The sequence below is a fragment of the Solea solea genome (genome assembly GCF_958295425.1).
Source record: "Solea solea chromosome 4 unlocalized genomic scaffold, fSolSol10.1 SUPER_4_unloc_14, whole genome shotgun sequence".
Lineage (NCBI taxonomy): Eukaryota > Metazoa > Chordata > Actinopteri > Pleuronectiformes > Soleidae > Solea > Solea solea.
In genome coordinates, this window is record NW_026704004.1 from 104,655 (window position 1) to 119,363 (window position 14,709).

At 45.7% G+C, this 14,709-nt stretch overlaps 1 protein-coding gene across 1 annotated transcript; it reads right to left on the reverse strand.

Moving 5' to 3' along the window:
* Positions 1–518: 518 nt before the first annotated feature.
* Positions 519–14,699, reverse strand: zgc:77151 (uncharacterized protein LOC337153 homolog). Its single transcript, XM_058622080.1, has 12 exons — positions 14,429–14,699; positions 9,064–9,216; positions 8,731–8,838; positions 7,766–7,994; positions 7,377–7,595; positions 6,786–6,895; positions 6,479–6,626; positions 5,847–5,899; positions 5,666–5,763; positions 5,392–5,587; positions 5,099–5,287; positions 519–4,513 (listed from the first exon to the last, which is right to left on the reverse strand). The coding sequence occupies exons 1-12, from the start codon at positions 14,639–14,641 to the stop codon at positions 3,413–3,415; spliced, it is 2,817 nt and encodes a 938-aa protein (XP_058478063.1). The 5' UTR covers positions 14,642–14,699; the 3' UTR covers positions 519–3,412.
* Between the last annotated feature and the right edge of the window lie 10 nt (positions 14,700–14,709).

Here is a 14,709-nt window from a genome sequence, read left to right on the forward strand (position 1 = left end):
TGTTCAGTAATAATTAGAATTGTATTATTTTTAATTTCCTTAAATATGAGACACTTAACGACCCTGATAATTAAGTGTCTTTTGTTTTTGAATTGCCGTCATTTCTTTAAGGACGTGAACAATAAGAGCTTTTATGAACACATTATTTTTATTATAAATATACAGTGTTAAAATGGAATGGTTCCTGACACTGATCAAGAAAAAAAAGAAATGGAACGTGACTTTGTGCTGCAGCATCATCATCATCATCAAAGACCACAGGAAATCACACCCTGTAGAGGTCAAATAAACTGGGATTAAACCAGAAGTACACCTGGGATTAAACCAGAATTAACCCTGGGATTAGTCAATTTTCTTTGCGTTAATGAATAAAATAAAAAAATCTGTTCTGGAATTTAATTTCAAAGAAAAGGATGAAACATGTGAGACAGACATTCATTCATTCATTCACATCCAACAGTTTGAAAAGGAGCCACATGACTACATTTCCCACAATCCCCTGTTTTCTCTCACTCAGCTCATGTCTGAAATGATGTTTATTTTTTTGGTCACTTTGTAAACAAACAGCTTCAGATTATCCACATCACTTTGGTCAAATTAAAGTTAGAGTATGTAACTTTGCAATATTAACAAACATCCGTTACATTTTAGCAGCTGGTCCACCGCTGCCTCGTGTGGTCACTTTGAAAACCACTCACTCTCTCACACCAAACCTCATCCAGAAAACCAGTGACCAGCTGCAGGGACACAAGAGCTGCTGCTCCTCTGCTGCCTCGTGTGGTCACTCAGTGTCACTGAGGTCAGTCTGAGTAAAGGATTTCAAATCATTACAACTTAGTGATGGAGGATCAACAACTCCTGTGTGTGATGTTAAAACCACTGGTTTTCTCTATGGGGTTTGGTTTGAGAGAGTGAGTGATTTACAGTTTAACAGTGAGATAAAGACGTGATCATGTGACACAGATGAAGACGTGATCATGTGACAGAGAGATCTTAGACGATGATTTTATGAACAACTCTTATTAACGTGGATAAAATCAGTTTTTCCTGATGTCTCTGCTGGCAGCCATGTTTTCACTCAGAGTCAGTCTGTGTGTCTGAGCAGCGGGGGGCGCTGTGAGCAGTTTGTGTCAGTTCATCTGTTAAACATCTGTTCAAATGTCACATGTGGCTCCTTTTGAATATGACCTTTAATCTTCATTGGATTAAATCAGATGGCCGAGTGCCGGCCAAACACATCCACCAGGTGTCACTGTTTGTCCTCGTTTGTCCAGTCTTTGAGGTCCAGTTGGCTCGTGCTTAATGTCGACACTTTAACTTGTGAAACATGAGACCAGGAGGAGGCGCTGTTGTCTGATATCAGGCACTTAGCATTTTGAGCGGCGCGGCTAACGTCGTCGTGTGCAAAAACACTGGAAACACCAAACGTGAACGTGTGAATCAAATGTAAACCAAAATTCAACGTAAAGAAGAAACTTTTCAAAACTAAAGCTTAAATAACCAAAAATCAGACTGGTTTAACAAGCTCTGCCCCACCCCCTCTACACGGACACACCTCCATGAAGTCATGTGGTCTTTAGCATAAAGACATGCAGGGAAAAAATGTCTACAACTGGTCCAAAGTCGTGGTTTAATCAGAACATTGCCAATGAAATTAGCACAAAATGTGTACGAAGTTCGTACAAAGTTCATACACATTTTATTTACGAGTTTTCATCATGAAATAAAATGGACTGCAAACGTTTCTACAAAATTTCTACAAAATTTCACGTTCGAACGAATTTGATCCAGACCGCGTTTTTTTCACAATCGTGGTTTGATCGCGATTCCTGGGCGAATCAAGACTCTCTGCAAAAGTTCGTACAAAGTTCAGCTGGTGTGATGAACAACTGCACGGATCGCTTGTCTTATTCCGTCAGACTTCAGACTTTTTTTTCAGCGCCCCCTGGTGTCGCAGGTGAAAAACTTTGCTGTAAAGTTTATTACTGGAATTGTTTCATTAGAAAAAAGGACTTTAAAAAGGATTAATTTCATGTGAACACTAACACGACGTAAAACGTGTGCAAAATTTCACGTTGTAAACGCGAACTAACAAGACGTTACAGAAATTATCGCAAAAAATGGAGTGTTTTTAACTTATAACATGTCGTAAACAGGAAACAACGCAACACTGTTACACAAACATGCTAACGAGGAGGAGGCGGAGTCTGGAGCGTTGGTGCTTTGTCAACAAAACAAAAACAAGAATAATAATAGAGAAGAATAGGGCAACTAACTAACTAACAGCACCAGGTCATGATCACTTTAACTCTGGAAAAATCAAAAGTTGGCAAAGAAAAGACAGATTTTCATAAATATAAAAAAAAAATCACGACATCGGCAAAATAAAAATTTGAAAAAGTTTCTTTTAACATTTGAATTCTGCTGAGGAGGAGGAGCAAGATGAGGAGGAGGATACAAGAGGAGGAGCAAGATGAGGAGGAGGATACAAGAGTAGGAGCAAAAGGAGGCGACAGATTGTTATGACGTAAAGTTGACATGCAGAAAGAACAGAGGAGCCTCGGTCATGTGACCCTCCTCAGTCATGTAAGTGTTGATGTAAACAGGAAATAATAGTTTTCTTCTACAGCAAGTAGAACAGTGAAAGAACTTTGAACTTCTCAGTTTTAGAGGGGGAGCTAACGGGTGTAACCATAGCAACAGCCACACATTTAAAAGCAGAAATGTAGCTACGAGCGAGCGAGGAGAGAAAACAAAAAAAAAAAAAGATGAAAATGTAGTGTTTGAATCAGGTGAACATAGGCTCCGCCCCCTGATGCAGGTAAAGCTGGTGAATAATGTTTAATAATAACCTGAGGTAGTCTGAATGTTTGGGTTACAGGGTTATCATGGCGACGCTAACAGTCGACGCCGCCAAGGTCTCCACACGATGAGCGTCACAACGCTAACGTTGCAGAAGCCGCAGACGGCGCTAACATCGCAGACGACTCAGACGGCGTGACTTTTAAGGCACGTGTGTGAAAAGTTTACATCTTCAAAGTAACGAGCTAAAACAAAATAAAGATATAACTTGAAAACACTTAATTATAAAAGTAACGTTTACATTAGCGGACGCTCGTAAACGCGGCTCCATGCATAGCATCCACCGCTCACACAACCACTGTCATATGACCATGAGTCCACGCTGTCGTCATGGTGACGGTCGTCACGGACGTCATCGTCATAGATTACAAAGTCTCAACCATTTAGTGATTGTCACATGATCACATTGTTCAAAGAAAGAAACAGGAGGATGATGGGAAATGAAGAGAAGAACTTCGACCTGAGCCCAGAACCAGAACCAGTAGTGAAACCTCCCTGTCAAAAAAAGACAACGCTGAAAACAGTGTGCGTCAGTGTTTGGGGGCGTGGCTCACTTCAACGCCGCTGGACCGGGAGCAGCGTGGTGGGCGGGGCCCATCTCCTCCACCTCCTGCTGCACTTTGTTGCTCCTCCCAGTTTCAACCACCACCACAGTCTCCTCGGCCGCCGTCACTTCCTTCTTTACGGACACTCCTCCCTCCAGTTTCTCCGCCTCAGTCTGCTGGGCGTCGGCTTCAGTTCCCGTTGGGAGGAGTTTCCTGTACCGCGCCCCGTTCAGGTCCTCGTCCAGTTTTACCTGGAAAGGAGGAAGTCCAAGCAGAAAGGCCCGGATCCTGCTGGGTGAGCTCAGGTCTGCAGGTTCCTCCTGGTCCTTTACGTCTGATCCTGCACCTGTGGAACTGGACCGCCCCCTCTGAGTGATGTCATCATCCAGCTCTGCCCTGGCTCTCTTTGGCGACAACTGCTGCTCTGCGTTTCCGTTTCTCGCCGCTCGGCTGGGCTCGGCTTCCTCTGCGCTCGCTCTCTTCAAGATGAAACGTTTGCTGAGGTTGAGCGGCAGTGCCTGCTCAGGGGGCGGGGTTATGGGGGAGGAGGGCGGCTTGGCGCTCAGGTCCTGCGACAGCGCCTCCGACAGGCGGCGGGTGAAGGTCTGCAGCTGCGACGAGTCCAGACAGCGAGTTCTCATCAGCTGACACACCTGAACGCTGCAGTCCAGGTTCAGAGGCAGGACCCGGAGAGGAGGCAGCGGGGGGCGTGTCCTGGCGTCCCGGCTGCTGCCGTGTCTCTGTGAGTCTCCTTCCACGTTACACCCAGAGCAGCGGTTGTGGTGACCAGGAGACAGAGCCTGGAGCTGCTCCGCACTCAAGTGAGGAGGATCTGGAAGAGGAAAGACAGTGGGACTGTGCTGCGCCAGACTCTCTGGCACCCTCTGGAGGCTGATGCGTTTCCTGAACACGTCAAGAGGACACACCCCTTTGACGGGGCTGAAGCCGCCCAGAGACCCACCCACAAAGTGGCGGGGCAGTGTGGACAGGATCACGCCGGGGGGCGGAGCCACCGACGCCACCGACTTCGGCTCCTTTGGTTTGGGCGAGAACGTCAGGAAGGGAGCCGACATCGGGGAGAGGTCAGGGGTCAGAGGCAAGGTTACCTGAAGAGAAGAGGACGAGAAGAAAACATCGTTTTCACCATTTACAAAAAGTGTCCCTGTCCCCTGCTACAACCCCCAGTTTTCAAAATAAAAGTTACGTTTCTCTTCATCCACACTAAAACACAACACCCAGTTTTCAAAATAAAAGTCACGTTTCTCTTTATCCACACTAAAACACAACACCCAGTTTTCTAAATAAAAGCTACGTTTCTCTTCATCCACACTAAAACAACCCCCAGTTTTCAAAATAAAAGTTACGTTTCTCTTCATCCACACTAAAACACAACACCCAGTTTTCAAAATAAAAGTCACGTTTCTCTTCATCCACACTAAAACACAACACCCAGTTTTCTAAATAAAAGCTACGTTTCTCTTCATCCACACTAAAACAACCCCCAGTTTTCAAAATAAAAGTTACGTTTCACTTCATCCACACTAAAACAACCCCCAGTTTTCAAAATAAAAGTTACGTTTCTCTTCATCCACACTAAAACAACCCCCAGTTTTCAAAGTTAAGATCTCTGTATTTTTGAACCCCAGGTTTTCCAAGTTTAAAGTCTGTTTTATGGAGACAGGGCCTGTTACCCGGTGTGTGCTGCTGACCGATGATCCTCCTCTGCCTTTGGGGGGCAGCAGAAGACTCGGAGTCTCTAAGACTTTGGCTCTCGCCTGCTGCTGCTGCTGCTGCTGCGCGATCAGCGTGGCCTTGTTACGAGTTCCTGGCGGTCGACCTCTGCCTCTCTTCACCATAATGGGGCCGTTTGGGTTGATGATCTGTTCAGACAGAAGGAGGTGAACAGTGGTGGATCAGGACTCAGACAGAAGGAGGTGAACAGTGGATCAAGACTCTGTGTCTGACAGTGAAACACAGAACTTACAGCATGAGGAAGAGGAGCAGCAGGAGTCTTTGTGCTCATCATCATCTTCACCTCCTTGGGTTTAGGTCCTGGTTTCCTTCCCCGCTGAAGTGGTTTTCGTCCTCTGATCCCCCGCGGCTTCAGAGGTGACGGAGTTTCTGGGACCTTGAATTCTGTTCCTCCGGTTCTGAGATGTTCTTCATACGGAAGAATCAACCTGGAACACACAGACACACACACACTTACATTAAGACCTGTGTGTGCGCGTGCGTGCGTGCGTGTCTGTGTATCAAACCTTTCATAGTGTCTCCTGGTGCAGGTGGCGGCGCTGGTGCTGCCTGGACATCCTCCCAGCTCATTGTACACCACCTTCCAGAGCCGGTCTGCTGTTACCTGTGACACACACACACACACGTGTTGTGGATTCAGTGTGTGAACATTGTGATGTCTATGATATTGTGCAGTTGTCTCCTGACCTTCTTGTGTCCTCCGAGACGTTTGACCACAGAGAACATGAGGAAGAGGTCGACTGAGGACGAAGACAATATGAGACACATGAAGACCAAAGACATGTCCAATTAAACCTGGATCAGCTGATGATGATGATTCATACATACATTGGTGGTGTTTTATACATCCGTTTTAAGTCAGACTAATGTGTGGTTTAAGTCAGACTAAGATGTGTGGTTTAAGTCAGACTATCATGTGTGGTTTAAGTCTGACTTACATGTGTGATTTAAGTCTGGTTTAAGTCAGACTAACGTGTGGTTTAAGTCTGGTTTAAGTCAGACTAACGTGTGGTTTAAGTCTGGTTTAAGTCAGACTAACATGTGTGGTTTAAATCAGACTAACATGTGTGGTTTAAGTCAGACTAACGTGTGGTTTAAGTCTGGGTTAAGTCAGACTATCATGTGTGGTTTTGCTCTGATGTAAAGGAAACACAAGTTGTCGTGCATTAAAACAACAGATGAGCGAGTTCTGCTGCAGCGCCTCCTCAGGTGAGGAGGGCAACATGTTATTAAACGGTTTGTTTTACTAAAGTGGGAGCGGAGACTCTTAGGTGTGGTCTTCTAACAGGACGTGAACGTGTATCAAAGGAGACACTGACTCTTCTTGAAGCCCAGGTTTGGGACTTTGAGGATGGGTGATCCGGATCGATCCATGAAAGAGAAGAGTTGATCCAGAAACAGCTGCTCCTCAGGATGAGGCAGCCAACTGCTCTCACATCCAAACTCCACACTGCCCATCACGTTCTCCTGCAGACACATGGACCAGGAGTCAGATGACCCAGCTATGGTAGTCCCACTAAGACTAGCTTGGTTTTAGTCAGATTAACATGACAATGACATAGATTTATGATTTAACTTCATGTTTTCATGCTTCATGACATCATATTAATATGTAACAGGACAAACCTTCATCCGGTCGATCCAGGCCTCTGATTGGCTGCCGGACGTCGGAGAGTCTTTGCCATCGCAGCCTCTTCTTTTACGAGGTCGACCTCGGAGACTGAGAGAAGGACATCCTGCAGAAAGACAAACATGGAAGGAACCATGAGAGAAGGACATCCTGCAGAAAGACAAACATGGAAGGAACCATGAGAGAAGGACATCCTGCAGAAAGACAAACATGGAAGGAACCATGAGAGAAGGACATCCTGCAGAAAGACAGACACGGAAGGAACCATGAGAGAAGGACATCCTGCAGAAAGACGAACATGGAAGGAACCATGAGAGAAGGACATCCTGCAGAAAGAAAAACATAGAAGGAACCATGAGAGAAGGACATCCTGCAGAAAGACAGACACGGAAGGAACCATGAGAGAAGGACATCCTGCAGAAAGACATACAAGGAAGGAACCATGAGAGAAGGACATCCTGCAGACAATGACCACACACTGCAGAGAGGGGGCGCTCTATCAGATGTAAAACTTGATTTAAACAGAAAAGTCCGTCTTTGGTGAAAAATCTGGAAGTGGGTTGTGATTCTTGATCACTGTGACTCACTGAACTGCCAGGAGAAGGCGGCGCTGCTCTCCAGCGTCGGGTGGTTGAACGTGTCCCTGCAGTACATCAGTCGCATGTGGGGCGGCACCTTCACGGCCCCCAGGGCGAGCAGGTGCGGGTCCTGCAGCCTCGGACCCGTGGCTCCGTCCTGGATCCGTCGCTGCAGGGAGCGGAAACGGCAGTACTGAGGATAGCTGAGGACTCTGACGCTCTGATGATCTGAGAGACAGAGAAACAAACAGGTGACTGACCTGTGACACCAACCAGCTGTTAGACACCAAAGTGACTGATTCTCTCTGTGGACTCTGGTGTGGGAGAGTGAGTGTTCTTTAGTCTGGTTTAGTCACATGTTTGTAGCCGCACTTTGAAGTGCTTTGTTTGACTCTCACTTTTGTCTTTGTGTGGTTCGCTTTTCTTGTCCTGGAGGTTGTTGTTGTTGCTGTTGTTGTTGTTGTTGTTGTTGTTGTTGTTGTCATCGCTGTTGCTCTGTGGAGGTTTGATGAGGCCATTAGCGCCACATGGTGGCTGCTTTACACCAATACTCCAACTGGCACACGACCATCTGACCAGGTCATCCACTCGCAGAACCATCCTCCTGGACACAGCCACAACCTCATCCTACACACACACACACACACACACACACACAGTCATCAAAGTGTAATTTTTTAACGAAACAAAGTGTAACAAATGTCATTCAAAAAAATCACTTGTTTCCACACAACAGTTTAAAATGATGAAAGAAGGATGGAAGGATAAAAGGAGGATGGAAGAAAGATTAAAGGACGAAATAAGGATGGAAGGATGAAAGAAGGATGAGAGGATTAAAGACAGTTGGAAAAATGATGAAAGAATGAAAAGATGAAAGCAGGATGGAAGAAAGATGAAAGGATGAAATAAGGATGGAAGGATGAAAGAAGGATTGAAATATGAAATAAGGATGGAAGAAGGATGAAAGGATGAATGAAGGATGGAAGAAGGATGAAAGAAGGATGGAAGGATGAAAGGAGAAGACACCTCTGATAATGTGACCGTGGAGAAGAACCGTGTCAACACAGGTGCTAACATGCTAACATTATTCCCTGATGATCAGCTTTTTGTGATATTTGATGATTATAAAGAATTCTAACTAACGTGACTGTGATGATGTCATTAAAGAAATAGAAACATACTCTAAAGGAGGAGTGGCCATAGCATGGTCCTATCTCACTTCTATGTGAGATATGGAGGTGTACTTACAAACATCAAGTCGCTGCAAACGAGCCCATGTAAATGTCTCGTCACTGACACTCTCGTCAGCCGACCTTTTTTACACGTCAACAGCTACAACCAGAGTAGTTCTTCTTCACCTCACCTCTCCATGTTCCCTGGTGCGACCCTTCGGTGTGTCCTCAGGTAAGAAGTAGAGTCTGGCACTGGCCAGCAGGTGGCACTGTGTCTGCTCCTCCCAAAGTAATGTCACCTGACGGACAGACGGAGGACAACCTGAGACATTATCCACAACTGTCCACATGTGTCTCTGTAAGTCCACATGTGTCTCTGTAAGTGTGTCTCTGTAGGTCCACATGTGTCTCTGTAAGTGTGTCTCTGTAGGTTCACATGTGTCTCTGTAAGTGTGTCTCTGTAAGTCCATATGTCCACAACTGTCCACACTGAGGGGAGGACTGTGTCCTCTCTGATGACTCACCTCAGCGATGCAGACCGGATCCTCAGGTCCACAGCGGACAAAGTAAAACTCGCCCAGGTTCCACACCTGGACCGGACCATCAGGACCAGACCTGCTGCTCACAGACTTATAGAAGACAAAGCTGCCGCGCTGACAGGAGGGGGCGCCAGACCACTGAGACAGACAGACCATAATAACTCATTTAATGTTTGAAACAGGACTGATGACATCATCTGTTTACAATGTTCCACATTTAAATCATCACATGACTGACGAATGAGGTCACATGACGACTAATGAGGTCACATGACTGACAAATGAGGTCACATGACGACTAATGAGGTCACATGACTGACAAATGAGGTCACATGACGACTAATGAGGTCACATGACAACGAATGAGCTCACATGACGATTAATGAGGTCACATGACTGACAAATGAGGTCACATGACGACGAATGAGGTCACATGACTGACAAATGAGGACACATGATGACGAATGAGGTCACATGACAACGAATTAGGTCACTTCTATCCTGCTCCTCAATGAAGGTGATCGCATCTTTTCCTCTCTCCCTATCCCTTATCTTCCCTGCTTTGCTTCTCACGTCTCACCCTGTCTTGTCTCAACTTTGGAGCCTCTCTCCGCAGTGCTCTCCTAAACCTTAATCATGGAATTGGTCAACTGGTCTCTCAGCGCAATTGACAACATTTTCTCGACGAGAAGTTTGGGTTCGGGGGAACCCCCGTTGGTTACATGAGGGACTCCTGGGAGGAGTGGAGGGTCGTGTGCCTGGCGATTCTTTCCGTGGAGGAATATGTAGACATCGACGATGTCGATGTCTACATATTCGGAACCATGATAACAGGCTATGTGCTGATTGGATTAGGCGTGGCTCTGATGTATCGGAACATTCTGAAGACGGTGACAGCAGTCAAAAGCCCCACGAAGCTGCCCGATATGATTGATGGGGTGGGCAGAGCTGTCAGCACTCAGACTGTGGTTACTAACCGCAACATGGATAACATCTTGGAGAGGCTTTCGGCTTTCCAACAGCGAATGGACCGAATTGGAGACCAGAATGGACAGAGTAAGTCGAGTCTATTGGAATGTGAATCGCCCTAACCCAGTCATCATAATCTAATCTGTGTTTTCGGACCCCGTGGCGCCAGTCTCGGACAAGGCCGTTGCTGGAACAACTCCCCCATGAGATCGCTGCAGTGAGATGCTCTGTATTCTGCCCTCCCTTCCATCACGGACACCTGGTGATTGTTGACTCTGTCTGGGACCCGATCAAGGACGTCTCCATGGCAACCTACTATGTTATCGCAATGGCATACCGCGAACTGAGACACTGGTTGTGAGGCTAGGCAAAGCGAAGTCTCCAGGCATATACACCCACACGCATTCACGGACACAAAGACACATGCACATATGCTACACATCCCTCTACCCCCATGCCACGCCGTCGTCGCTTTTACTCGCCAGCACGGTGGGCGGGTTCCGCACCTGCGCCGTAGAATGGCTGCGATTGCCGGGTGGCTGCCTGCCTGTGCTGGAACACCTCCACTCCCCTTCACCTACCCTGGTGCAGATTGTCTCGAGATCTCAATTGTAAAGTGTATTATGTGTGCTGATGTGCAGAGGTTTTTATTTCTGTTCCCACGCTGTACTCCCCCACAGGAGCATAGCATTTTTTTCCTCCTCCCTCCCTATGTCTCTTCCCTTTTCTCCCCCCTCTTATATTAGCACCGGTCATCCTGTTGGGTATGTCTCTGTATTGTCTTATTGTATGTATGGACGGGTTGGGGGTTGTAATTTCGCAGTACTTGTACTTTCACGGTGCTTGTTTCTGTGACAAATAAAGCCCATTCTGATGTTTTTTCTGACATGACTCACGAATTAGGTCACATGATGACAAATGAGGTCACATGACTGACGAACGAGGTCACATGACTGACGAACGAGGTCACATGACAATGTATTAGGTCACATGACTGACGAATGAGGTAATTATGACCGTGTTTTGCGTCACACTCATGACGTGCAACTTTGTTTTTGTTCCGTTTGAGTTGCGCTGAACCACCTCTACGGTTCCAGACTGAACCACCTCTACGGTTACCGACTGAACCACCTCTACGGTTCCAGGCTGAACCACCTCTACGGTTACCGGCTGAACCACCTCTACGGTTCCGGACTGAACCACCTCTACGGTTACTGACTGAACCACCTCTACGGTTACTGACTGAACCACCTCTATGTTCCGGACTGAAGCACCTCTACGGTTCCTGACTGAACTTCCTCTACATTCCGGACTGAACCACCTCTACGGTTACTGACTGAACCACCTCTACGGTTCCGGACTGAACCACCTCTACGGTTACTGGCTGAACCACCTCTACGGTTCCGGACTGAACCACCTCTACGGTTCTGGACTGAACCACCTCTACAGTTACCGACTGAACCACCTCTACGGTTCTGGACTGAACCACCTCTACGGTTAGTGGCTGAACCACCACTACGGTTCTGTACTGAACCACCTCTACATTCCGGACTGAACCACCTCTACGGTTCTGGACTGAACCACCTCTACAGTTACCGGCTGAACCACCTCTACGGTTCTGGACTGAACTTCCTCTACATTCCGGACTGAACCACCTCTACGGTTACTGGCTGAACCACCGCTACGGTTCTGGACTGAACCAACTCTACGGTTACTGACTGAACCACCTCTACAGTTCCGAACTGAACCAACTCTAGGGTTCCAAACTGAACCACCTCTACGGTTACCGGTTGAACCAACTCTACGGTTGCTGGCTGAACCAACTCTACGGTTCCGAACTGAACCACCTCTACGGTTACTGGCTGAACCAACTCTACGGTTCCGAACTGAACCACCTCTACGGTTACCGGTTGAACCAACTCTACGGTTCTGGACTGAACCACCTCTACGGTTCCGGACTGAACCACCTCTACGGTTACCGGCTGAACCAACTCTATGGTTCCGGACTGAACCACCTCTACAGTTCTGGACTGAACCACCTCTACGATTCTGGACCGAACCACCTCTACGGTTACCGGCTGAACTAAACCAGGAAATAATGGGAGTTTAAATTTCATTTAATGTGACCGTGTCGCGTTGATTGTTTTCACACACACACTCACACTTCCTCTGACTGATATTAGAACTTATCAGAACTTTTTTTCGCCTCTTTTTCTGCCTGGAAACAGGCTCCGGCACCGTGGTTCTGGCTCTGCGGTGGCGGTTCTTCCTCGGTTTCTCTGCCGCCTTCACTGAAAGGAGCTCCGGCGCTGACACCGACTCGTCGCCGCCGTCCTTCCCGGAGCCACCGCCGTTTAATTCCGCCTCGATATTCCTGATATTTTCCGTGTATGAATCATTCAGTATGAATCAGTAAATATATATTAAACCAGGAAATAAACCAGGAAGTGACATCCATCCATGGTACCAACACAACTGGGGGCTTTCAGTTTTACTATGAGACTGTGACTTTTCTTATACTATAAATGTATATATTATATTATATTATATATATATATATATACAGTATATATACATTTATGTATTATATTATAAATATACATTAGATATTACATTGTAAACATACATGTACTGTATGTATATATACAATGTAATATATAAATATACATTTATATATTACATTGTAAATATACATTTATGTATTATATTATAAATATACATTTGAAGATTACATTGTAAATATACATTTATATATTATAAATATATATTTAACAGAAAAGTGAGGAACACATTCACTCATTCATCCTTTCATCTGTGTTTATATCTCAATACAAACAGGAAAATCAACCATTAGCTGATCCACACTGACTTGTTACTATTATATATATGCTGAAGTAGGAGGGGCTTAAAGTGATGAAGAGGGAGGGAGGAGAGGAGAGAAGGAGGAGGGGAGGGTGGAGAGAAGGAGGTAGGGAGGAGAGGAGAGAAGGGGGGAGGGAGGAGAAGAGAGGAGGAGGTGGGAGGGTGGCGGGACGTGAGCTGTCGCAGCCTAGTGGTGGAAACAGGCAGAGCAGGAAAATAAAAACCACATAATATAATCTGAGCAGTGAGACGTTTAATCTGCCTGCGCCAATTCTCGTGATATTTGTGCTCATATGAACAGAAGAAGACAGAGACTCACATGATGATGATGATGATGGTTATCACTATTATTATTATTGTTATTCTTGTCAATAATAACAATAATAATAATAACAAATGTTGTATGTGGATCATATTACAGAGTTATTGACCTTGGCTAATTTTTTTCCTGTTATTCACAAACTACAGGAGGAAAAATCACACATTCATATTTAAACTGAATTATTCTCATAAACAGAGCAGGATTTTTTTTTTAAATAACACACACACACACACACACACATCATGAATGTATAGTTTGGTGACAGTGTTGGATATTTCGATGAATCCATGATTAGTCTTTGATTAAAAAAAACTGAACATTGTGTAAAACATGAATTCGTGTTTTCAGTTCATTTTCAGTGAAATCAGCTGATGTTTGCGTGAACACCAACATTCCTGTTTAAAGTCAGCTAATTACTGCGGAGACAAAATGTCGGGGCTTGAATTTCAGAGGGGGAGGATTTGATAATAATATCAATATGATGTTAAAACATTCACCACGTCATTCACACACATTTCATCTAAATCACTCACGAGGACGTTTCCGTGGAAACCTTTCATTTTGAATGCGTGAAAAGCTGATTTTAAAATGTCGACGCGACATATTTGTGTTGTGAAAACTTTGCTGATATTTTCAGGCCTTTACATTTAGACAAATGTAGACGTGTTTTTCTCTGTGGGACACGAGCGCGGCTCGCGACGTCAGTCCACGGACCAACTTATCGACACGACACAAAGAAATGAATGATTCATACACGGAAAATATCAGGAATATCTAGGCGGAATTAAACGGCGGTGGCTCCGGGAAGGACGGCGGCGACGAGTCGGTGTCAGCGCCGGAGCTCCTTTCAGTGAAGGCGGCAGAGAAACCGAGGAAGAACCGCCACCGCAGAGCCAGAACCGCGGTGCCGGAGCCTGTTTCCAGGCAGAAAAAGAGGCGAAAAAAAGTTCTAATAAGTTCTAATATCAGTCAGAGGAAGTGTGTGTGTGTGTGTGTGTGTGTGTGTGAGTGTGCGTGCGCGCCCGCGCGTGTTTGTGAAAACAATCAACGGGACACGGTCACATTAAATTAAATTTAACGGATAAACGGTGGAGAAATTTCACGGCGACACAGAGTGAAAATAATCCGTGACTTCCGGCAGAAAAACCCTGCACACACGCGAACATTTGACGGCAGAGAATGTGTTTAAATGTTTACCTGGATTTCATTGTGCTCCATCGCAGTCCTGCATTCCCTCTGCGAGGCCCCTCTCCGGTTACACCGCCGGGACAGACTGACACACAAACAAACGCACCCAGACAGAGGCGGAGGAGGGGGAGGGCTTCTAACTAAATTATATATATTTGTATACATGTATATGTACAGATATATGTACATATATACATATATATATATTAAAAAATAAAACATAAACAACCAGTTCCGTCAGTTCTGTCTCCGCCCTCTTTTCTGTTTTAGTGTCAATGGAACGAAGTTTA

Coding starts and splice junctions, on each gene's coding strand:
- zgc:77151 (XM_058622080.1), bottom strand. CDS start 14,641: ATGTTTTATTTTTTAATATATATATATGTATATATGTACATATATCTG. Junction 7,995..8,730: donor GCACCAGGGAACATGGAGAG/GTGAGGTGAAGA, acceptor GTGTGTGTGTAG/GATGAGGTTGTGGCTGTGTC. Junction 4,514..5,098: donor CGGTCAGCAGCACACACCGG/GTAACAGGCCCT, acceptor TCTTCTCTTCAG/GTAACCTTGCCTCTGACCCC.